The following is a 25418-nucleotide window of genomic DNA, read 5'->3' on the forward strand; positions in this document are numbered from 1 at the left end:
ATATAGCGCCTATCTAGCACCTTCATAGCGCCTACATAGCGACTATATAACATTTGTCGATGATGCATTGCTGATGCATTGATACATATTAAAATAAAATGCATTTACTTGACATCAAAGCAAGAGGAAAGATATGCCAGGCAAATACAGTCACGTCTTGGGAACACTAGTTTTTGTACAATATTCATTACTTTTAGAAAGCAAAGTGCAGAAGATTGGAATGTATGGAATCCACCTGGTTGAGCTGAATCGTCCCAGCTTTCTGCGTTGAATCTCCTTAGAACCAGGGGTGGATCCAGTGTCTGTATTTGGGAGGGGGCCATGAGCACTGCCTTCAGAGCCCAGGTCAGCCAGGCAGCTAGAACTGGGCTCTGGACTTGGAGCTGGGTAGACCTGGGCTCCCGCTTGAGCTTATCGCTTCTGCGGCCATTTGCTGGGCAGGCAGACCTGGGTCTGGGCTCCAGCCTGCGTTTGGAGCCAGGTCTACCTACTTGTTGCACTAAAGAGTTGCACTAAAGAGGCTCCAGGTACTTGCAGAGAGCGTTTATCCAGAATCACAGTGTGGATTCCGAGCCAACAGGTCCACCACTGATATGGTATTCTCCCTTAGACAACTGCAGGAGAAATGCAGGGAACAACGACAGCCACTCTTTATAGCCTTCATAGATCTCACGAAGGCTTTCGACCTGGTCAGCAGGGATGGCCTCTTCAAGATTCTCCCCAAGATTGGATGTCCACCCAGGCTCCTCAGCATCATCAGATCCTTCCACAAGGACATGAAGGGCACTGTTGTCTTTGATGGCTCCACATCACACCCCTTTGACATCCGAAGCGGCGTGAAGCAGGGCTGTGTTCTTGCACCAACCTTGTTTGGGATCTTCTTCGCTGTCCTGCTGAAGCAGGCCTTTGGAACTACAACAGAAGGCATCTATCTCCGGACCAGATCAGATGGAAAGCTCTTCAACCTCTCCAGACTGAGAGCAAAGTCCAAAGTCCAGCTGAAATGTCTGCGTGACTTCCTCTTTGCCGACGATGCAGCTATCACTACCCACTCTGCCAAAGATCTCCAGCAGCTCATGGATCGTTTTAGCAAGGCCTGCCAAGATTTTGGACTGACAATCAGCCTGAAGAAAACACAGGTCATGGTTCAGGATGTGGACTCACCTCCCTGCATTACAATCTCTGCACATGAACTGGAGGTTGTCCATGACTTTGTGTACCTTGGCTCAACGATCTCCGACACTCTTTCTCTCGATACCGAGCTAAACAAACGCATCGGTAAAAAAGCTACCACGTTTTCCAGACTCACAAAGAGAGTCTGGTCCAACAAGAAGCTGACGGAACATACCAAGATCCAGGTCTACAGAGCTTGCGTCCTGAGTACACTTCTGTACTGCAGCGAGTCATGGACTCTTCACTCACAACAGGAGAGGAAACTGAATGCTTTCCACATGCGCTGCCTCCGACGTATTCTCGGCATCACCTGGCAGGACAAAGTTTCAAACAACACAGTCCTGGAACGTGCTGGAATCCCTGGCATGTATGCACTACTGAAACAGACGCCTGCGTTGGCTCGGTCATGTCGTGAGAATGGATGATGGCTGGATCCCAAAGGATCTCCTCTATGGAGAACTTGTGCAAGGAAAGCGTCCTACAGGTAGACCACAGCTGCGATACAAGGACATCTGCAAGAGGGATCTGAAGGCCTTAGGAGTGGACCTCAACAAGTGGGAAACCCTGGCCTCTGAGTGGCCCGCTTGGAGGCAGGCTGTGCAGCATGGCCTTTCCCAGTTTGAAGAGACACTTGGCCAACAGTCTGAGGCTAAGAGGCAAAGAAGGAAGGCCCATAGCCAGGGAGACAGACCAGGGACAGACTGCACTTGCTCCCGGTGTGGAAGGGACTGTCACTCCCGAATCGGCCTTTTCAGCCACACTAGACGCTGTTCCAGAACCACCTTTCAGAGCGCGATACCAGAGTCTTTCGAGACTGAAGGTTGCCAACTAGCTACCTACTTGTGTGTGTGTGTGTGTGTGTTTGTGCTTGTGAGTACACAACTTTGTGTGCGTGCATGCAAAATTCACAATGCAACCGCGTGCCTTTGTTTCCAGTGTGTGCATCTCCACCAAACTGTCTCCACACAAACTGCAGCTCCCACTGCTGCTGCTCTGCTGCTGGGGCTGCGCACAAACGGAGGAGGCCGCAGCACGTGCTGCAGGGCTCAATGGGAGGGAGCACCTCGCGCACGCGCAGAAGACCTTCCCGGGTTCAGAAGCCGCGCGTGCGTACTGGCGGCACAGCAGCCCGGGCCCGGAATCCGCGCATGCACATTTCCGGTACCTAACACGATTCAGAAAGCCGCGCAGGCGCACTGGGGCTACGGTGGCCGCGCCGGAGTCGTGTGGCGCCTGCGCATGGGGCGGGACGGCGCATGCGCGGTGGGCTTCTGGTGGCTCCCGGAGCGTAAACAAGGCAGCGCCGAGAGGGATGAGGAAGCGGCCGGAGCCGAGCGGGGCCGGGAGCCGCCGAGGCTGAGCCGGGCGGGCGGCCGGGCAGCCCAGGGAGCGCCATGAACCTGGCCAGTCAGAGCGGCGAGGCCGGCGCCGGCCAGCTGCTCTTCGCCAACTTCAACCAGGACAACACGTAAGGGGGCGTGGCCTGGCGATGACGTCACGGGCCAGACTCTGGCTGGCTTGGCAGGACTGGTCCTTGCCCCGAGGGGCTCGCAGTGGGGGCGCTGGGAGGCCAGGGGGGGCTTCGGGTGGTGTTGAATGGGAAGAGGAACTTCACTAAGGCTGCTAATACTAATTAATTATTAATTATTGGCTAATTAACAGTCGCCATTAAGTCTCACGGCAGCTTGGAGGAGAGGAAAGTGGGGCGCCGTGTGCCTCTTTCCCCAGCGCATGGTTCGCCCATGGAACTCCTTGCCACTGGATGTGGTGAGCGTATCTTTCCCTGGCATGTGGTTAGCCTGTGCAACTCCTTGCCACAGTATGAGGCGATGTGTTTCTTTCCCCAGTGTGTGGATAGCCTGTGGAACTCCTCGCCACAGGATGCAGCAATGCATTTCTTCCCCTGGGGTGTGGTTAGCCTGTGGAACTTCTTGCCACAGGATGTGGCGGTGGGTTTCTTTCCCCAGCACGTGGAGGGGGGCATGTTTGAGACATACAATATTATGCAGGGGGTGGATAGAGGGATGTTCTTCTGAGTCACCTCTTTTTTCCAGATGGGTAGAGAGATGTTCTTCTCTGACACAACACCAAAACCAGGGGACAGCCACTCAAATTGAGTATCAGGAGAGTCCGAACAGACACAAGAAAATATTTTTTGACTCAGCGTCTGATAAATCTGTGGAACTCCTTGCCACAGGATGTGGTGATGGCATCTGGCCTGGATGCTTTTAGAAGGGGTGTGGACAGGAAATATCCATCACAGGTGACAAGCCATGATGTGTATGTGCAACCTCCGGGTTCTAGAAGTAGGTTAGCTCAGAATGCCAGATGCAAGAGAGGGCACCAGGATGCAGGTTATCTTGTATGCTCCCAGAGGCATCTGGTGGGCCACTGTGAGATCCAGGAAGCTGGAGTAGTTGGGCCTTTGGCCTGATCCAGCAAAACACTTCGGTTACATGAGAAGGATGTGTAATGATTTGGGTGCACAAGGGGGCAGGTCCTTGCCTTGAGGGGCCTGATGGTTCCTCAAAACAAAACAGCAAGTGCAGCATAAGAGTGACCACAGGGAAGGGCGAGGGAAATGGAGACCAGAATAAACAAAGGGGAGACTATTGCATTTACATGTACTTGGCCTTAGGGATGGTAGCAGGTGACTGGGAGTAAAGGGTTGGGCTTCCATGGGAAAGGTAGATTTTGAGGAGGAGCCTGATGGAAGGAAGAGGCCTGACTTATTATTATTGCTATTTATATGCAGTCTGCAGTCCAGAGCATGCTCACTTGGGGGTAAAATTCAATTGCATAGAGCAGGACTTGCTTTGAGGAAGCATGCACAGGAGCATTTGTTTGAATGTATGACCAACTTTATGCTGTCTGATGCCTACCCCACTGTTGCCTGTTCTGACTGTTAGTGGCTGTCCCAGGTTTGGGGTCCAAGCAAGATCTTTCCCACACTTCCTAGCTGAGAATCTCTTTTAACCAGAGATGTTCCTGGGACCTTCTGCATAAGATGCAGGCATTCCATCAGTTGTGGTGGTTGCACGTAGCCATTATAACTAATAGCCATTGATAGTGCTCTCTCTCCTCCCCTGTGAATGTGTCTAATCTTTTAAAGCCATCTCGACTATTGGCCATCACCACATCCTGTGCGGCAGATTTCATAAATTAATTATGGCTTGTGGGAAGGCCTTCCTTTTGCCTGCCCTGCATCTTCTGCTGATTGATTTCAATCAATGGCTCCAGGTTCTAGTATTGCAAAGGAGGAAGGAAAGCTCGCATCTGTCTGGTGTGTCCACCCCATGCATGATTTCATAAACGTGTATTGTACTATCTTCCACCCTGTCACTGTTTTGCAGTCTACTTGGGAAACATGTACAGGCACAATCCTATACATCAGTGTTTCTCAAACTAGATGGGTCGCGAGCCAATTTCAGGTGGGTCCCCCTTCATTTCACTACTTTATTTTTAATATATTAGAGTTAATGCTCCCGTGGTATGTGACTGCATTTGAGGAAATGTTACAGATCTGTACTTTGAATGGGCTACTATGTTTATGCTTTTAACAATGATAGTCAATGGGACTTACTCCTGGGTAAGTGTGGGTAGGATTACAGCCTAGGATTGTTAAAAATGTTCCTGTTTGATGATGTCACTTCTGGTCATGACATCACTTTTGGTGGGTCCTGACAGATTCTCATCCTAAAAAGTGCATCCTGGTGCTAAAAGTGTGAGAATCACTGCTATACATGTTTGTTCAGAAGCATGTCCCATTATATCCAGTGGGGCTTACTCTCAGTTTAGTGTGTATAGCAGTGGTTTCCAATCTGTGAGCCATAGCTCCCCTAGGAGCGCAGAAACCAGCCAGGGGAGCTGCGGAATCCTCGGAGAAATCTTGCTGCCCTATACTCTGCGAGTCTCGCTGATGCAGTATAGGGTTGTAGCCCTATCAGAACCGTGGCCAATGGCCCAATAGGTTGTGCCACCAATCAAAAAAGTTTGGGAACCACTGGTATATTGTATTGCAGTTGCAGTGTTCTCCTAGTCCTGTATGTTTTCTAGGAGCAGCATATAGGTAGCGGTGCAAATAATTGTCTTGCTGGGTCCTTTCTTTGAAATAATGTCAAGGCTTATATTTTCCTTTTAGGGGAGATCAGAAACATTGAGGGGAAAGGGGCAAAAGTCAGGAGCTGGAAGTTTAGCCTTCCAGCTGCCTGTCTTCATATGTGTGGCTGTTTTTATCAACTCTTTAACGTCAGGGCTTTTCAAACGGCGGCGTCGCGACCCCCCAGCCTGTGGGCCCTGGCCCCTGCCCCCTTAAGGAGCGGGGGCAGACTGGAGGCAGGGAGGAGGCAGTGGTGCATGTACCCAAGCCCCTGCAGCCTCCTGGGGGTGCGGGGAGCCTGGCGCAACCTGCAGCAGGGCTCCCCACAGCAGTGAAAGTAGATGCGGAGCGATTGCGCCCTGCCTCCGCTGCCTTCCCCCGCCTGCCCACGCAAGAACTTAGTGGCTCTCTGCTTTGCATGATGCAATAATTTGTAACATGTGATGGAGAAACTTTATCTCTGTGCATTCCCTCTTCAAGGGCCAGGAACATGCCTGTTGGTTGTGGTGATTTATTTATTTTTTTCTTTGACACGTTAGCAAGGTGCAATACATGCTAGACTGTCCCTCACTTCCTACAGTAGCAGTAAAATGGCTTTGTAGCTTTGTCCTACCTACGTGTACTTGTCTGTGAATCTCGCTGATTTCATTAGCATTTTCTACTTGATAAGGGTGCATGGGTTCGGAGTCATACTCCTGCAGTTTTTCTTCTCCCAACTTGTTTATATTCCTGAACCCTTGTCCACAGAATCTGTTCTCCCAAGACTCTAACCCTGACTGAGTTGTGATCTGTGGTAGGGTAAATCAAAGGGCAAAATGAAGGTAGGGTCACCCTCTGCCAGAAGCGATCTTGACTCATCCCTGTTTGAGATAAGCAGTAATTTAAACCAGTGGATGCTGTAGTTTCTACTTTAAAGGATTATATTCACACTGTTCTGTCTACCAAGGAGCCCCTGGATGCTCCCCAGAGACCCCAACATGGTGCAGAAGATTCTGGGGCTTCAGACCCAGTCAGTTGTCAATCGATGAGCCTTGGCTTGTCTCCTTGTGTTTTTCTTCTCCTGCTATTTAAAATATTTACAAATTTATACCTTGCTTTATCTCCCTGATGGGCATTCAAAGCAGCTATCAGCTCTGTATTTTCTTCCCCACTTTAGCCGTAGGTCTCCTGTCTCTTTGATGACAATGGCACCATTCAGTCTCCCATGTAAGAATAGGGCTCCATCACTTCTTTTCCCCCTCCACTTTTGCAGCCTTCAAGGTATAAAACATCTTTCTTTCCCAGCTTGCTTCTCTTTCTCCACACCAACGGGATCAGCCAGCTTTCCTTCTTTTTAATGGCACCCCATAACTTGGCAGCTTTTAATTGGATTTGATGAGGTCCCTTGGTGGGGGTGGCTTTTATAGAGCCAAAAGGTGCAATAAGAATCCCTGGATAACTCAGTGTTCTATGGTGCTGGTTCTCCCAACCTGTATGTTCTGGGAAGTCTTGATCTTCTCCAAAAGTCTGTCAAAGAGCTTGATCTTTGCCTGTATTCTCCTTGGGAGACCATTTGTCCACTCCTGCATTTGTCTGCAGGGAGAGCTTTGGGATCACGTTCACAGTTCAAGTGAGCGTCAGCAGATCTGTCTGATTTCACCCCCCCCCCATGAAGTGTGTCAACTGACAAGTTTTGTTTGCTTAACCCAAAGCTGTGGTGTGCTTCCTTGTCCTTTCGCGGGGTGCAGGGATTCCTCACAGGCAAGGCAGTATGGGGAAGGGTTCCCTGGAGAGAGAACACTTCAATTCTGGAATACCGTTCATGCAGGGTAATGGTCTCAGCTCAAGCCCTGAGCCCCACTGTTATCCCATAAGGAACTGATTAATTTGCACCAACGGGGCTTGCAATCTAGGCATTGGCACAAGAGAGGGAAATGAGGGGACGGGGGCATGGATAGACCAGAGAGAAGTGTGTGACTTCTGCAACATTAAATACCTCCTGCACATCATGGCGATACTCAAACAAAACTTAAATGCTCCTGAGAGCCTCCCTTTAAAATTTAAAGTAGTGCTAAACATCCAGCCAGAGTTGGATGGTTAAGAGGTGATTGATGAAGGATAAATAAATGGGCCACAGACAGTTGAGAAGGGAAGCATGCCAGCCTCCAGGAAGTGAATAATAGGAAGCAATCTGGAGAACAGTGCAATTCAGTTGTTTTGTGGGTGACTGTTGCCTTTGTGCACATGCTAAACATCAGAATTGCCTTCCTTGATCCTGGGTGACTCATTGGGTGGCTGAAGGGTCCAAAGGCCTATTAGTCAGATCCCCTCTTGGAAAGCAGGGCCCCACGACCCAAGCTACCCCTCCACATTCACAATGGGGCCAATTCACACAGTTCCTTTTCCCAACACAAGGCACATCTCTAGGCAAGAGAAAAGAAACTGGTCTTGTCCAAAGTGGATATCTGAGTGGGTATTCCTGAGAGAGAAGGAATAACTGGGGGGAGGGGTGCAGGCTGTTGCGGGTGGTTGTAGCTCAGCCTGAACTCTGAGCTCCCTGGTTGAAATCACCTTGGCTGTGACCTTGCTAGATGGACCTGGGAGAGCTCTGCAGTGAGGGGTTAGTACTTACCTACTGCTCTAAACCTTGGCAAGATTTATAGCAAGAACACATGTCAAGGTGTTGAACTTTTAACTTCACCTGAAGTGCTCCACATTGGCATTAAAACTGTGCACAGATCCCAAGAGGCAGGCTGTGTGTAAAAAAAGACGCTTTACCCTTGATTTGCAGCATCAAAACAAAGCATCTGAGGGTCTGCATCTTGTGCTAGACTAAAACTTTACAACCCGTGGCTGTTGTAAATGGTGGTTTGGCATGTTGTCCGATTGAGCCAAGCTGTTCTCGTCCAGCTGCCGTAATCGGGGTGATGCTAAAAGCGAACTTGAGTCAATTACATCAATGATAGAAGGTCATAACAGAACTATGCCATTAATGGGGGGGGGGAGTGGTTTCATTGTAGTATTAATTCCACCACCTTGTGGCTGGTAGTGGGGAGAAATTGGTGGCTTGGAATTCAAAACATTTTTCAGGCCTACCAATATCTGCTGTGCTATGATTGCTCCTAGTTAAGCTTTTTAGAAATCTTGCACAGGCTTAGTTAAATCACCCTACTTCTGATGATTTTTTTCCCCTTAAGCATTAGTTTCTTTTAAAGGAAGAATAAGAAAAATTGATTCTTTTAATCAATCTCTCCAGCTCTTGCTATTGGAGTGTATTTATAAGTGTGACTTACTGCAGGTTCACACTGAAAGAGTTCCGAAATGTACTGTGGGGAGATGTTATTGCAGCTGTCAGGTCCTCACAGCAACGTGGGAAGTTACAAAAGGAGATTTATGCCTTGCTAAAGAGTTATCTCTGTAGCAGAAGCTGTGGTTATCTGGCATTTGTACTCCTTTCTTATCTTGCATACATTTGGGCTGTGCACAAAAATGTCACTGATTTGCTGCTCACATTTTTTCCTCCTCCCCTGTCATGTATTCCTGTCAACTGAAGATAGCCAGTTTTGTGGGAATGTAGTCCACAGAAACCAATGCCAGAATTTGCTGTTTGCTGTTAAGGTCCACAAAGCTCCGGTGCCTTTATCTGTTGTGGACGTGAGCATAACCAACCCTAGCAACACAGCCCTGCCATCCATTCTTGTAACCTGCAAATACTTGGAGTAAATGGTGAAACACATAATAAAGTGGCATTTATGTCTGCCTTGCCTCCAGGGAACTTTGGAGCTCCCTTCTTCCGCCTGCCATTTGATCTGTTCAACAACCCTGTGTGGTCAGTTAGGCTGAGAGAAAGACTAGCCCAGTGGTTCCCAAATTGTGAGCCGTGTCTCTTTGGGGAGCTGTGGAAACCAGCCAGGAGAGCCGTGGAATTCTCAAAAAAACCAAAACCTTCCACCCTGTACAATTTATAGGATTGTAGCCCCTCGTGGACAGCTGCAGCCAACGGCCCAGTAGTTCAAGGGAGCCGCTAGTCGAAAAAGTTTGGGAACCACTGGACTAGCCCAAGGTCACTCTGAAGCAGAATCCAATCACAGGTCCATCTTTTCCTGCATCCTGTTTCCTCATAATGGTCAGCCAGATGCCTTCAAGCACCCACAAGGAGGGGGTGGCAATGATTCCTCTCCCCTGTAGCTGCTGCATGAAGTCATTCCACTTCTGAACATCTAACCAATTCTCCATCCAATAATCCCATTGGAGAGTTTGATACATCGGCAGTCAGCTCTTGCACATTGCTTTAAGAAGTAGTGTCTAGAAAAAAGTTGGAACCGAAAGATCTTGTCTGCGTGCCTGAAGGTGAGGACTGGCAGGCCTCTCTTGAGAGGGCATTCTGGGTTTCTACTATGACTAAGAAAGCTATGTCTCCATGGTCCACTCATGGTGGGACAGAGAACAGGGCCTCAGAAGTGGTTCTTAACATTTTAGATATTTGTGTGGTAGGGATTCTTGAGGCTCTGGTCCTGAGCCACTGAAAGATTTTGTTTAACATTTGTAGATCTTTGTGAGTGTCTGTATCTCCTGCCAGTATGATGGCATTGCTGACTCAAGGTTTCTGATACAGTGGATTGGTTGGGTGATAGAGACCAAAAAGCCACAGATGGGCATGCTATTTTTTTAGTCTGGAAAGAGGAGTATCACCCACAGATATTTTGCTTTACCCCAGCTACGTGCATCTTTGTGGAGAAAACATGCATCCCTAGCTCACTGGGGAACTCCCAAAGTGCACTGGGTACCTGGATCCTGGCCCAGTCCAGCAGCTGGGGATGCCTTCCTGTGCCCTTCATCAGTTCGTTCTCCAGTCATCCCAACCATCTGTTCAGGAGCAGGGGTCTGGTTTCAGTTCCCCATCCACAAATGCAAGTGTTGCACTCCTGATGTTGAATCGAGTTTTGGGGTTTGTCCACAGCGTTTGCAAAATGAATACGGCTGTATCACTGCATTTGTTTGAGTGGCCTGTGGGAATGATATGCAGCTTTATCTTGTGAGTTCTGATAAACAAAGAGAAGCATTTGTGGACCTCTAAAATGGATGGTTTGCTTAGCAAGTAATAAAAGTGATAACCTTCTTCCTTTGCTGTCCCGCGGTCTACCTGCCAAATGTTAGGATTATTAGTAATCCACTTTGCTTTCCAAGAGTCAGGCTGTTTTGCAGGGTCCTTGGCAAAGGGCCTTGCTGTCTGGTCTGGTCTCTTGATTTAGTATCTGTTGCAGTGGGTAGCGATTTCTGAATAATAGGTGCTGAGTGCTCCACAAATAATCTGGAAAGAACAACTGGCTGAATAGTAAAGGTTTTGCCTTTGGGACACATTTATAGCTGAGCGTTGGAGCTTTCCTACAGAATGGTATCTTTTAAGGGAAAATGAATTGCAGTGGGGCTCTCTTCTTGCTGAGATGCAAATTGTTTTGGCTGATCAATAGCCGGCCATCTCTTGAGGATATGCAATGAAACAAGCATAGCAGTGACTCTGGAGAAAGTGCTCCCCCAGATTCTCTCCCCTCCTCAAACCTCCATCACTCAGAAATACGTTGCCTTAGGCCAAGAACACAGATGCAAGGCACTAACTTTTGTAGGGTGTACTAATGCCAATAAAGGTTTTTGATTTGATTTGATTTCTAGGGTGTAAAATTGTCAAGCAGTTAATATCTAGAGGTCGGTAGCTCTGCTAGAGCTCCTTGTGGCATGTTCCTTTTTTTGCATCTTGGTCTCTGGTTATTTTTCCATTACAAAGGGAAATAAAACAGGACTGTCATTTTGGTTGTGCAAGCAGCTGTATATTGGATGCTGAGAGCGTGTAATGATGCAGGGTGATCTGTGGGGTCAAGTGTTCTTTTGTAAAAGAGCGAGCAAGCTTGGGACATGCTGTTGTATTCCATGAGAAATGGGGAGTTTCCGATGCTTGGTTGACCTCATCTCTCTCTCTCTCTCTCTCTCTCTCTCTCTCTCTCTCTCTCTCTCTCTCTGTAGGTCCTTAGCTGTTGGCAGCAAATCCGGTTACAAATTCTTCTCCCTTTCCTCTGTGGACAAACTGGAGCAGATCTATGAATGCAGTAAGTGTGTGTGTCCTCATTGTTTTTGTCATATTGCTTTGGCTGCCTGCTGCTTTCTTTTGACAGCCCTTTACCCAAATTCGGATCACCATGCTGGTTCTTCTACCAGAGGTGGCCAGAGTGAGGCCCAAGGGCTGCAAGAGCCTCCAACACAGCCCTCTGACTGCTAGGCCTCTCTGCTCAATTCACTAAGGGCATAGCTGTGCCAGTGGGGCATGTGCCGTATCCTATAGTTGGGTGGCAGTCACAGAGGCCTCCTCGAGGTAAGGCAATGTTTGTTCCCTTACTTCAGAGTTCCATTACCCTTGCCTTGGTGCTGGAAAATTGGTTAGGATTGTGCCCCAAGGGCCTTAAACAGTCAAGAACAGGGTGGGCAGACTGATCTACTACATGTTTTTAACCTGGAATCTCCAGGCCACCAGCAGAAGACAAAATGGTGGCTTTGGTAGGGGAGAGTTCCCTAAAACACAATCTGAAAACCTTTGGTTCACACTATATTGAGAAAGAAGAATATGACTAGAATCATAATTCTTGGATCATGTGTTTTGCCTTTGCTTTTGGTGGGCCTGAGAGTTGGGGGTGCAGGTGGGGGAATGAGGAGAGGTCGCTGTTGTGTTGGTTGGCAACTGGAGGAGTGATTCAAATCACAGTGCAGTATGTGACTGGCTCTCTGCCGACTTTGGGACCCCCCCTTCCCCCGTCCACCCCAAACAGTTCTTGCATTTTAACTTCCCCCTGTGCCACCTTCTCTCTCCTTTTCTCCTCCACAGCTGACACTGAAGATGTCTGCATCGTGGAGAGGCTCTTTTCCAGCAGCCTAGTGGCCATCGTGAGCCTCAAAGCTCCCCGCAGGCTGAAAGTCTGTCACTTCAAGAAGGGGACTGAGATTTGCAACTATAGTTATTCCAATACAATCCTGGCTGTGAAGCTCAACAGGCAGGTGAGCACTGGTGCTTTAGTCTGGCCGGGTTCCTTGTTCATGGCCGCTTTGGGGACCGGGGTCAGTTTGAAAACTACTTACGATTTAAAAAGCGTTCAGTGCTGCCATTCAGTCTCGTTCAAGAAACCATCAAGGCAGCTTACCAATTAAGCTTCCCCGCCGAACAAGCCAATAAAACTTGTAACAGCGTAAACCTAATAAATCAATAAAGCACAAGGCAGAAAACAAACCGTGAACAAAGGAAACTGAATGCAGGGCAGGCTTGACATTGATGGCTTTCACAGTAGAAGGGGCATTGTGGGGGCTTTGGAGTTGTGGCAATCAAGGCTTGTGGGTTTAAAATGAGTCTCATTGGGTGAGGCCGGCCATTTTGGAAAGTGGCCACGTCCTGCATGAGCCAAATTGCTCATGGAAGTTTCTAGCAACTCAGGCCGTCTTTGCCCCGGGAGTCTGTCTCTACTTTTCCTTTCTCTGTTTGTTTTAGAGATTGATAGTATGCTTAGAAGAGTCCTTATACATACACAACATACGGGACATGAAGGTATTGCATACAATCAGGGAGACGCCCCCCAACCCTGCAGGTAAGGAGTGCCAGTTTTGGCCCCCTCACAGGTGTCCTGGTACGACACCTCTGTCTGTCACATTCACACTCGGTCGTGTGCTGAAAATATCTTGTATGTGCGCCTTAAAACGTCTCAGCATTTAATGACAGTGTTCTGTAATCCACGAACTGAACATAAGCCTTGCTGGATCAGTCCAAAGGCCCATCTGGTCCAGCTTTCTGCATCTCACAGTGGCCCATTGGCTGCCTTGGGGGGCACACAAGACAACAAGATACCTGCATCCTGTTGCCACTCCCTTGCATCTGGCGTTCAGAGAGAGCCTACTTCTAGAACCAGGATGATGCACAGACCCAAACAGGGCTTGTAATCTGTGATGGGTTTTTCATCCATCAATGCGGCCAATGCCCTTTTTGAAGGCATACAGTCCACCTGTTGCATCCTGTGGCCTGGAGTTCCACAGATCAATTACGTGCAACTACATTTGCTTGTGTTCATCCCTTACTTTCCCTTACCTCTCTTCCCCTACCCCCCCATCTAGACTGTGGTGCACCTTATTTTAAAAGACTGTGCACACTGATGGTGCCATACAGTTAATCTCTTTACAGCTGCCAACGTTCTGACACGGTCTGTAGTGACCCAAAAATAAAACCCAGGTCAGGGCTTGTAAAGGCAGGAGTATTAATTCTCAGAGAATGGGGGCCACTATCTTCAGGGAGCAGATTTGGCTGCCTGGCACAGGGAGGGTTGGCTTTCATCGCACCCTTCTCGCATCACATTGTAGGATCTCCATCAATATGGGCCGCTGTGAGTTACAGGAAGCTGGACTAGATGGGCCTATGGCCTGCTCCAGTGGGGCTGTTCTTATGTTCTTAACTACAATTCCCAGGAAGCCTTGCAGGTCTCTTGTTAGCTGGTGTGCTCCCTGGGGCATTTGGTGGGCCGCTGTGAGTTACAGGAAGCTGGACTAGATGGGCCTGTGGCTTGATCCAGTGGGGCTGTTCTTATGTTCTTAATATGTGTGTGTGCTCCTCCTTTGTGTGCTTTCTCTGACCCTCCTTGCAGTATAACAAGCCCCCCCCCACATCCTTCCCTCCTCTGTAATGGGCATTTTACTTGTAATCATAATAAACATAAATGGTAGAAAAGCCATTAAAAGACCCAGGGGATCCCTGTAATGCTATTTTGTCTGAGCAACCACAGCTTAATATTGATGTTCTTCTTTCCCTTGAGCTAGAGGAATTCCAAGCTCTTCATTACAAGCCTTAATGACGGCTGCTTTTCATTCTAGTACTTTGGGGGGGTGTCACAGCTCCTAGCGAGATGCTCGCCTATCTCTTTTTTTCCCTTAGGTTTGTGTGCACTGTCCATCAACAATGACAACTGCTATCTAGCCTACCCAGGGAGCGCGACCATTGGAGAAGTGCAGGTCTTTGACACCATCAACCTGGTGAGGCTCGTTCTCGGTTCTGCTTTGTGGTGTGCACGGAGCTGACTGCAGTGGGCTAAGCTCTGACGTTCTCTCTCAACTTTTGTGTGCAGAGAGCCGCTAACATGATCCCTGCTCACGACAGTCCTTTGGCTGCCCTGGCATTTGATGCAAGCGGCACCAAGCTGGCCACAGCGTCAGAAAAGGTAAGGTCCTGGTTTGGTTAAGCTGAGCTGAGTCAGCTTTTGGGACACTGGTCTTTTGGCTTCTTCACAACTCTGTAGCAGCTATTCTAAATTCAGCAAAGATTTATTTTTCTTTAACCTCCCTTTATCCTCCCAGGGGACGGTGATCCGGGTATTTTCCATTCCAGAGGGGCAGAAACTCTTTGAATTCCGAAGAGGAGTAAAGAGGTGAATGCTTAGTTCAGTGGATTCTTTCTGTATTCAGCAGTGGAGTGTGTGAAAAAGCTGTGAATCGCAGCTCTGTATATAACCATATATGCTCGTGTATAAGTCGATCTCATGGATGAGTCAAGGGCAAGTTTAAGCCATTTGCTCTTGCTCTCGGTGGATGAATTTTGTCAGATTTTACTGGATCCTGAAAAAGACTTGCCAGTAATTATTCTGGAGCAGCACAAACACCGTAGCTGTTCTCCAAATAGGGAGCAAGGTGAAGGTGCTTGTGGGAGTTGCAGGCTTTGCAAGGAGGATAGTACTGTACTTCTATATTAGCAGCCCTCACAAAGCCTACAATTCCCATAAGCACCTTGCTTCCTGTTTGGAGAATAGTTCTGTGTTTGTTTTACTTCAGGACAAGGTAAAATAGCTCCTTTTTTTGCTTTTTCCCTGTGCATCTCATCTCACTTCTCAGCCCAGTGTCCACCTCCCACCCACCCACCAACCCATCTTTCAGATGCTCTTAAAAACCGTGGAGGCCTTACTGTATACCCATGTATAAGTCAACCCAGGCTTTCAGGGTCCACTTGAGGTGCAAATTTTTCCACTTATACACAAGTGTATACAGTATATGAAAAAGAAATCCTGGGTAGCCATATTTCTCTGCTAGATCCAAAAGCCACAGTAGTGTAATACCTCTCTGAGGACCAGCCAAAATGTCATAGTCAAGAGTGCATTTCCCCTGGAGCTCCTCATCAGGCTGAACAAAACAGCAGTATTTATTTAAGGGCACTTACGACATATTTTTATCTTGCCCTTCCTCCAAGAGCTCAGAGCATTATACCGGGTTATCTCCCCTCCATTTTTTACCTTACACCAGTTCTGTGGGGTGGGCGCGTATGAGTGGCTTACCCAAGGCCGCCCAGTGAGCTTCATGGCTGAGCAGTAATTTGAACCCTGCTCCTAGTCCAGCACACACCACTCAGTGTGTCTCAGCAGGTAGCCCTGGTGTGAATTGCTGCCCCGCATTATCTCCTGCCTTGCCAACAGCGCGCCAACACTATTTATACTTTGATGGTTTGAATGCTTTGAATTGTGAGTGTCGTTCACTATTTTAAAATGGAAATGCTTGTAAGCTGTTTCAGAGGCCCTGCTGTGGGCGAAAAGGTGGGTTGAAATTCTCATGGTTCTGCTGCACTTGAGCACGGCTGAGGCTGGATTCTCTGTGGCTCCCATTTAAACTAGCTGCCATTGGAGTGTGTTTTAGGGAGTGGGCTGCAGGTCGAGCCCCTGGCGCCACCACAGTGGTTAACCTTTTTTTATCTCTTTGCATACAAGGAGGCCTGGGGGCTGGGGATAAGAATAGGCCCTCGGTTTGGCTGTACTTGTCGTAAGAGGCAACTGAACAGCCACCGGGTAGATGGGACTCGTCAGCCTGGGAAGGCAGCTTATTTGAGAGAAGGAAAACTCTGATCCCAAACCTCCACTGCCTTGTGGCTACATCCAGTTATGGAAAAGGCTTCAGGAGTCAACCTCGAGGCAAAATCCGGAGCCGGAGTCCCTGAGGCAGTTCGTGGCTGAACACAGTCACGTTCTGGCAACTCCTGCGACGCCGCTGGAACCAACCGTATGGGCTTCTGCCTTTCCATTGGACCATTTCAGCGACGTGGAGAGGGGGGATTTGCTGCTTGGGTAACAGCCTATCCTCCATACCTACTTTACCCAGGCTTCGCGCGCTGGAGAGGACACTGTTCCAGAACCACTATTCAGAGCGCGATACCAGAGTCTTCCGAGACTGAAGGATGCCAACAAAGAGAAAGATACAAGGAGGCCTGGTACTATCAGGCACTGGCTGGCAGCTGCTGTCAGACTGAGATCTGTCTCGGCTCTTCCTGGAGATGCTGCCAGAAACTAAAGCTGGGACCTGTTGCCTGCAAAGCGGGTGCTCTAGCACTGGGCTGCAGTCTCTCCTTGAAGCTGCTGCTGTTGTGTGACCTCTGTGAAGTAGGCAGCTGGGGAAGCTGAGTGAGGTTCTTTCTGATTAATACAGCAGGGCTTTTGGTATCCATGGAGGATTCAGGACCCTCCACAAATATCAATTCTGTGGGGGGAGGGGTGGCCCCAGTCCACCTCCTGGACACAACTGGAAGTCTCTGATGAGAATGGCAATGATGTGAAATCTGGATGCGGCCAGGAGGTCCTCTGAGGCCTTCTGGCCATAGATATTCAGATCTGCAGGTGCCAAGCCCAAGGATGAAGACAGCCCACTGTAGCTTCCTTTCCTTCCTCTCCTCCCGAACAAGTGCGTAGAGACTGATTGGTCGTTTGTGTTGGTGTCTTTCCCCAGGTGTGTAAGCATCTCCTCCTTGGCCTTCAGCATGGATGGCATGTTTCTGTCTGCGTCCAGTAACACGGAGACGGTGCACATCTTCAAACTAGAGACTGTGAAAGAGAAGTAAGCCCTGGAGAAATTACGCGCGTTCATTCCGATGCCTGCCCTGCCGGTTGGCGCCCCACAGTCCAGACCTGCCCCTGAGTGTCTCTCCCATGTTTTGGGATCGAGCGAATTAATGGAAGCGTTGAGGCCAGTATGAAGGGTTTCCTGTCGGGAGCCTACACGGGTGGGTCCGAACTGGGGGAGAAAGGATCAGGTGGCCCTGGAATGTGAGAAATGCAGTTGCTGCCCACTGAATACAGTGTTCCCCTGGGATCTGTGGGAGGTTGATTCTGCACCCCACATGGATGCTGCACCCTTTCCATGGATGCCCCCATGACATCATGGATGAAGCCCCCATTTTGAAAAGAAAAATAGCATAACTTACCTTGGGTCCCCTGCTGCATGGCAGTTTCTGGCACTCCTGGAGGCCACTTCTGAATCGCAGCAGGGCCTGCAACCCTCTCCCTTGGCCTTGGCAATCTCCCTAGAATGGATTGCAGAGCATTTGGTGTGTCCCAAAATCCCGTGCCAAGGGGGTCGCAGGCCTCAGTGCAGTTCCAGAAATGGTCTCCAGGAGCACCAGAAACTACCTCGCAGCCACCTGTGGATAGTCATCCTAACGTACCAAGACCTTGGATGGAGAGAGACCCCACTGTACGTGACATAAGTATAATAGTGATTTGCATTGGATAAATGCAATGTATAGATAAATAGCAGCTGACGACATCCTCTTTCTGATTGAACCTAGTTACTTAGCAACACAGTATCTTTGCCTTTGTTCAGACCACATCCAGTAAAGTCTAGCTCAGCCATTTGGGAACTGTCAGGTCTCTCATATTTTTGCCACTGCTTCCAAGATCAGCAGTGGCCATTAGGTTGTTTCTGCGTGCACAATTCTGGGTGCTGATGTTGATTGTTTAAAGTCCTAAACAACTTGGAAGAGGGTATGAACCAGCCCGAATGTTAACATCTTCCGTCTAGCCTCTTCTCTGGCTGTCTTCGCCTTTGGTCATGCGACGGGTGGGGTGTGTATGTGGGTCCTTCTCTTCACGGCAGCTAGACTTTAGCTATCCACCCTAGCCATATATTATTAGTTCATCTACATGATTGGCTCTTGGGAGCCAGATAAAGGTTTACTCTTGCCAGCATAGGTCTGTCTTTTTATCTCCATTCTGTTGCTGGACTTGCCTTCTGTTTTGTTCATTTTTTTAAATTGCCTATTTAAATTGCATTTTTAAAAATTGCCTGCCTTTCAGCAGTGGGCATGAAAGAAATGTGGGCTTCTCCGTATGTATTTGTAAATCAAAACACACTCAAGGGGCAGAGCTGCTCTTGCCACATGCAAATGATACAGGGTTTCCTAGTTTTTATTTTTTTTAACTTTTTCTCACCTTCCTTGCTTCCAGACCTCAGGAGGAGCCCACGACTTGGACAGGTTACTTTGGCAAAGTCCTGATGGTCTCCACCAATTACTTACCTGCCCAGGTCACAGAGATGTTCAACCAGGGCCGAGCCTTCGCAACTGTCCGTCTCCCCTTCTGCGGCCACAAAAACATTTGCGCTTTGGCCACGTGAGTACAGATGTGGGGCAGAGGGGGATTTGCCACACACTGCTGCAAGAGACCCATTGCTATATAGAGGTGGAAACGTAGGCTCGGAAGTCCTCTGAAGGCAGGCAGATCTGCTTTTCTTACCTAACCAAACTTGAGATTATAGGCTGAAATACGCATAGGAAGAGGTATGCAGTGACCTCTTTTCTCTGTCCTCTTGGAGACTTTTTCTTCTGGTGGAGAATCCTTGGCTTTTTAAAAATGTCTTGACAATGTGGAGCGACACTAACATGTTCCATGTTTGTTTGGCCAGAGTCACCTTCACAGAGTAGTTATAGAGTGTGCTGTAGGACTACAGTTTTTTTTTGGGGGGGGGGGGCTATATATTGGAATGCTAATCCATCTTACAATCTCCTTTCAGATGGGAAGCTTCCACACTAGAAAGAAGGGCTCTGAAAAAGTCACCCATACTTGGGGGAGTAAGGGTGCTTCTTCTGTTTTGCCATTAGCTTAGAGGAGGGTGCCTGCTTCTGCTGCATCCCAAAGAGACTTAGTCCAGGACTCCTCTACCTCACTCGCATTATTATTATTATTATTATTATTATTATTATTATTATTATTATTAACAACAGTATTTATATACCGCTTTTCAACTAAAGTTCACAAAGCTGTTTACAGAGAAAAACCAAATAGCTAAATGGCTCCCTGTCCCAAAAGGGCTCACAATCTAAAAAGATGCCAAGGAATACCAGCAGACAGCCACTAGAACAGACAGTGCTGGGGTGAGGTGGGCCAGTTACTCTCCCCCTGCTAAAAAAAGGAGCACCCACTTGAAAAAGTGCCTCTTACCCAATTAGCAGGGGTTAATGCTAATTAATGTTGCATTAATGTAGCATTAATGTTGTGTAGATGCTGGATCTGACCTGAAAGTCTCCCAGAACTGATTTTGGACCCACATGTGTTTTTTGAGCAAGCATTCACGTTGTGTGTGGGTTTTGTCTTGTTCTTTCACAAAGGCCTGGCCACACAGGCTCCTTAGACGTGCTCACCAAGGCCAGCTGTCGGATCACTAAGCGTGGCATATACGTGGGCCTCGGGGATTAATTAGCAAAGTGAATTTGAGCTTGCTCTGTTAAACTTGTCCGTCGGTGACAATTGGTGCTTCAGTTGCCTGTCTCTCAGGGTAGGAAAGGCCGCCTGGTGTTTAGAGAGCAGGCGCCTTCTCGGATTTCTCCGGAGGCTGGCAGTGCAGCTGCAGAAGTCTGCAGTTGAATTGGGACTTCTGACTGGTGGTGTCGGTTTCCTCTGCCAAGTTTCACCCAAAGGCTGTGCTTAAGGACTGAGAGAATAGGTTTTTGGGCAGCAGAGATGAGGACAGTGTGATTTGCGGACCACTGTATTGCCAAGATGGCAGCTGGAAGCCATTTTTAGAACAGCCTGTTCTGCTCATTTCGCGAAGCCAGACTTTTCAACTGGACTGTTCTATGATCTTTTTTTCCTCCCAGGATTCAGAAAATCCCTCGTCTGCTGGTGGGAGCTGCTGACGGGTATCTCTACATGTACAATTTAGACCCCCAGGAGGGAGGCGAATGCACACTGATGAAACAGCACAAGTAAGACTCTTCTCCTCTTGAGAGCTGTGTTGAGGTGCTGAAAGGCTTGTGTGCTGTACCCGCGATGCAGGGGATCGGTTTTGAAATGTTGCACGACGACTGTGTTTGTTCAGCACCCCTGGGTCTGAACAGTTGTTGTCTCTTCTTGCTTTTGCTTCTGCGTGCACCAGTGTTCAGGATGATTTGTATGCGCCGTGCTGTTGCCATGGCATTTGGGCTTATTTTTGTTAATGCACAAATTATGGCTGTACCGTTTATGCTTATAAAAATGCTTTGTTGAATGTTTGAGACACTGATGCTCTAAGACTTTTGGGGGGGGCATAAGGTTGTGAGAAAGCAGGATAGGAATAAGCCAGTGATGATGATGGAACCCACTCTGCTGTTTGATTCTTCCCACTAGGCTGGATGGCAGTATGGAGCCAGCCAATGAAATCCTAGAATCCGCATCACATGACCGGCCATTAGTAGCACAGACGTACAGTGCCGCCGTGACTAAAGGTACTTGTGTGCCTTCTTCCCCGACAAGACACGGTAAGGATGAAGCTGGAGCCGCCTTCCAAGCCTGGTGCTGCATTATAGGGGGCCTACAAGGAGATGGCTCTAAAGCAGAGGTGTCCAAACATTTTAGCAAGGGGGCCACATCATCTCTCTGACACTGTGTCAGGGAAAAAAAGAGTTAATTTACATTTCAAATTTGAATAAATTTACATAAATGAATACATTAGAGATTGAACTTACGTGAATGAATGAAGGTCTTGCAATAGCTCATGGCCTATAAAAGGCCTTGCACAAAGCAAGGCCGGCCTTTCCTTTGCTGCCTCTGCTGCAACACAGACGTGAAACAGCAAGCAGTGGAGGGGGCCCTTGTCCCACAGTTCACACGAGAGGTCGAACAGTTGGCCGTCATGCTAAGAGCAGTTGCGTCGGGCCACCACAGGCTCCAGCAAGTCTCCGGAGGGCCAGAGCTCATTGGAGACTGGGGGCTGTCAGTGGGCCACATTGAGAGTCCTCAAGGGCCGCAAGTGGCCCCAGGGCCGGGGTTTGGGCACCCCTGCTCTAAAGGCCACTTCCGCTTAAAATAAACAGAATGTTTCGATGCCTCCAACCCCCCCCCCACCAGCTCTCCAGAATAAAGTTGTAGCATGATTTCAGAAGGGCAGGAGAGATGGGGCCAGGCAGTCCTGCAGTGGAAGGGAATTCTAGAGCCTCTATGAAATGGCTGTAAGGGCCCCATCCTGCGTGCACACCTTCTTCCCCTCTAAAAGAGCAGCGCCTTGGGTGATGACCTGAAAGAGCAGGCTCCTGTGGGTTGAGGAAATGCCAGAATCTGTGGGATGCTGCCACAATCTTCTAACTCACTAGGTGATGGTTCCTTCAGGAGTACAGTATCGACGTGAAGTGGGTTCTATATGTGCACTGATGGTTCCCCCCTTTTGAACACTACCCCCCTTTTTGTCTCCCTTCAGCCTACCCTGAAGACTTGGGGGCAGTGGGCGGAGCTTGCCTGGATGACGACACCAGCGCCTTGCGGTTGGACGAAGACAGCGAGCATCCCCCGATGATCCTGCGGACTGACTGAACTTTGACCTGTGAACTCACTCCTGAAGCCCAAGAACACACTGGCCTGACATTTCTTGAGGATTCTCGTCTCAATACTGCTGCCGCTACGAACTTTGACCTGAGTGGGGATTGAGAGAGAGAGAGAGAGAGAAGTGAGAGGGCGACGAAATCTCAAGCAGTTTTAAAAACGAGCAACGCGAAACCTGACCCATTGTAGCTGTTGCCATTGGGTAGCCAGTGGCCCATCTGCACCATTGGGAAGGGAGGGGGGATTACGTGGTTTCACTTCAGTGGCTTTCAAATCCTGCTTTATCTTTTTAGCTGTGAGGATATATTCCTTTGTTGCTGTTGCCAAAACCTGCTATTTTGTGCACTCGTCAGCACCTCCTAGCTTTGCATGCCTTCTTGTGCCAAGCGAGTCTTAGGCAAGCAGATCCACGTTTTGTTCAGGTTTTGCCGCTTGCAAGAAAAAAAAACACACACCAAACAAAGATGCGTACATGACACTTGGCATCTGCATGGAGGGAGGGGCAGCGAAGTCAGGTTCAGTGTGCCTCAGCTTGTTCTGCTCGGGCCACAAAGTCCGGAGGGTTTCCTGTGCATGGGCTTGGGGGCACACCTGGGGACCGACACCGAAACCAAGCAGCGTTCACCTATTCTTGATTTCTTTCCGTCTCTACTTCTCCTCCACCCACATACACTTCCTTATTTTTTTTTTCCTTTTCCTGCACCATTTTGTTAATTAAAACACCTTCTGAATGCTGCCTTACTTGTGGGACTATTGTGTTCTCTTTAAACGGTGATGAGTTTCTCTCCCTGGGTTTTGCACCTTCCTGTCCAGGAGGTGAAATGGGGAAGGGGGATTAATTCAGTTTTGGGAGCAAAAGAGCCAAGTGGGGTGGGGGGTGGGGACTCACCTTTCTGTTTTCATTAGCCAGCCTAATCAGCGTGTTGCACTGCAAGCTTAGAAAGTGTGTTTGGCCCTTTGTCTGATTAATACCACCTTCCTGCCTTGCTTTAATCTTACAAAGTCTGTCCTCCTAGCTGGCGACTGGTGGGAGCTCCTGTTGGTCCTGCGGCCGGCCCTTGCAGCTAGTCAGAACTCCCCGCTTCCCTCTAAACGTATAGGTCGCTTGGAAGCAGGGTGCAGGGCTGCTGCTGAAAATGGCAACTCTGTGTCGAGTGTTTCCCCCTTGACAGCACGGGGACTTGCCCTGTGTTTCAGTGTTGTCAGTCACACCGTTTGCTTCCGGGTGGGGGGATGGCGGCTGGAGAAGTGCACCACACAGTGACACTAGAAAAAGGAGCAACTTTCCCCATGTGTTTATCAAAGCTTGATGCTGAGCTGCCATGTTCAGGGGCAGCCCAGTGTTGTGACTTGTGAATTAATAGCTCTACCCTCTGTCGAGGGCCAGGTGCATTCTTGTTCATTCTCTCTCTCTCTCTCTCAGTGGTCTGGCTGCAGGATTGAGCCGAAGCATGTTCCTCTATCAGTGTTTTGTCCCCTTGGCTCCCAGCCTCTGAGAGCTCTCTTTACCTCCTCTCTCCCAGGTCCGTGTGGCGTAAAACTGTTGTGTAACCTCCCACCTCCGACAGCTTGAGTGGTAGTTCTGGTGTTGCAGGAAAAGGACGGATCTTTCTAGAACTGCCAGGACTCTGGCAAAGAGTGACCAAAGTTGGGCAAAACTGCCATCTGCTTTTACAGAGCTGAAATGTGCCTTTTTCTTTTGGTTTTTAACCTTTTAGATTTTGTTTTCAGTGAGCAAAAAAGGAAAAAAAATTATGTGAACCTCTTGTTTCCTTAGATTGTTAGTCACCATTTTTGATTAAATTATTACTCACTCTCCCTTTTTTGTGGCATTCTCTTAACAAAATAAAAATGAACAAACCCAAAATGATTCCAGTCTCCGAGGGTGCAGGAGGCAAGTCTTAAGGGGTGGGGTAGGGAATCCATTGCGCTCTTTGTTATCCAGTCTCAAATGTAAAAATACCATTTGTATAATGCAGTGGTTCTCAACATTTTTAGCACTGGAGCCCGCTTTTTAGAAAGACAATCTTTCACGAACCTCAGGAGTTATGTCATTAACCTGGAAGTGATGTCATGCCCAAAAGTGACATCATCAAGCAGGACAATTTTAACACCCCCATATGACAAAATCAAATCAATTGACAGCCCAATCCTATGCATGTCTACTCAGAAGTAAGTCCCATTTGAGTCAATGGGGCTTACTCCCAGGAAAGTGTGGGTAGGATTGGGCAGTAAATCTACAAAATTTTATTTAAAATGAAGAACCCTCCTAATCCTCCCATGCAGTTGCTGATGTTTAAGAAATATCCCCAAACATCCCAAAAGCTGCACTCCTATCCACACTTGACTATCATTGTTAAAAGCATATACATAGCAGCCTGTTAAAAGTACAGATCTAGAACATTTCCCCAGAGGCAGTCATATTCCATGACTTCATGGAAGTCCATCAAGTCTAATGTGTATTTTATTTTCTAACATATTGAAATGAATGGGGACCCACCTGCAATTGGCTCGCAATCTACCTAATGGGGCCCAACCCACAGTTTGAGAAACACTGGTATAATGCTTTTCTTAGTCTGCAAAGCACTTCCCCTGTTCGTTCAAGGTAATACAGCAACTCTAAAGTAAACGTGCCATCAGAAATGGCAGCCTTAAACTAGTCAGAGGACTTATTTCATTCTCCAAAATCAATCTTTTAAAGCAGCAGTTTTTGGGGAAGCTAGAAAAAGGGGCATTAGAATCGCAGTGCTGGTCTGAATTTGAGACTAGGGCTCTTTATCGCATTAGAATGAACTGATTTAGCATTGCTGTGGGGTTTTATTCTAGTTTATCTTGCATAATTTGAAGCTTGTTAGAAGATCCGGCTCGGTTTTGGTTCCTGTTGCAAAAATTACTTTGCAAATTCATTCTGAATTTTACTCTGTCTGCGTGCCTTCTCCTGTATATCCATGCTCGCTCTATCTTTTCTACTGATGGCTTGATTCCATGTATCTGAGGAAGTGGACTGTGGAACTCACAAGCTTCCGGGTCTTTGCCTAGAGCAGCAAAAACTAACACACTTCCTCCGGAAGTGACCTCTAAAGAGAAAGAGAGAACCTAGCTGAAACTGCAGTGATGCTTCCAGTCCCTGCTGAGCTAAATGGTCCAGCTCTCTTAAGATCTGTCATGAAAGATGAGCTTCCTTTAAAAAAAAAATAGCTTGTCTACTGCTGTTGATTTTTGCCAAGGTGAGTCCACTGCCTTGCTCATCTCTGAGCTCTGCGAGACATGACCATTGTCTGTCTTTGATCACTTCCGTATTCGTATTTGTATTGGCAACCTTCAGTCTCGAAAGACTCTGGTATCGCGCTCTGAAAGGTGGTTCTGGAACAGCGTCTAGTGTGGCTGAAAAGGCCGATTTGGGAGTTACAATCCCTTCCACACCGGGAGCAAGTGCAGTCTGTCCCTGGTCTGTCTCCCTGGCTGTGGGCCTTCCTTCTTTGCCTCTTGGCCTCAGTCTGTTGGCCAAGTGTCTCTTCAAACTGGGAAAGGCCATGCTGCACAGCCTGCCT

General features: G+C 48.3%; 1 protein-coding gene across 2 annotated transcripts; it reads left to right on the forward strand.

The window, feature by feature from the left end:
• Positions 1-2426: 2426 nt before the first annotated feature.
• WIPI2 (WD repeat domain, phosphoinositide interacting 2) lies at positions 2427-23685 on the forward strand. Of its 2 annotated transcripts, none has more exons than XM_066640631.1 (12): positions 2427-2641; positions 11270-11352; positions 12123-12292; positions 12777-12873; positions 14205-14302; positions 14395-14487; positions 14624-14694; positions 17027-17134; positions 18523-18687; positions 20172-20279; positions 20680-20810; positions 21746-23685. In XM_066640631.1, exons 1-12 carry the CDS (start codon positions 2568-2570, stop codon positions 21856-21858), a joined length of 1311 nt encoding a protein of 436 aa, XP_066496728.1. In that variant the 5' UTR covers positions 2427-2567; the 3' UTR covers positions 21859-23685. The 2 variants fall into 2 exon arrangements, with proteins under 2 accessions (XP_066496728.1, XP_066496729.1); XM_066640632.1 differs by having other exon boundaries at positions 20680-20777.
• Positions 23686-25418: the final 1733 nt, after the last annotated feature.

The sequence above is a fragment of the Tiliqua scincoides genome, chromosome 13, assembly GCF_035046505.1.
Source record: "Tiliqua scincoides isolate rTilSci1 chromosome 13, rTilSci1.hap2, whole genome shotgun sequence".
NCBI lineage: Eukaryota > Metazoa > Chordata > Lepidosauria > Squamata > Scincidae > Tiliqua > Tiliqua scincoides.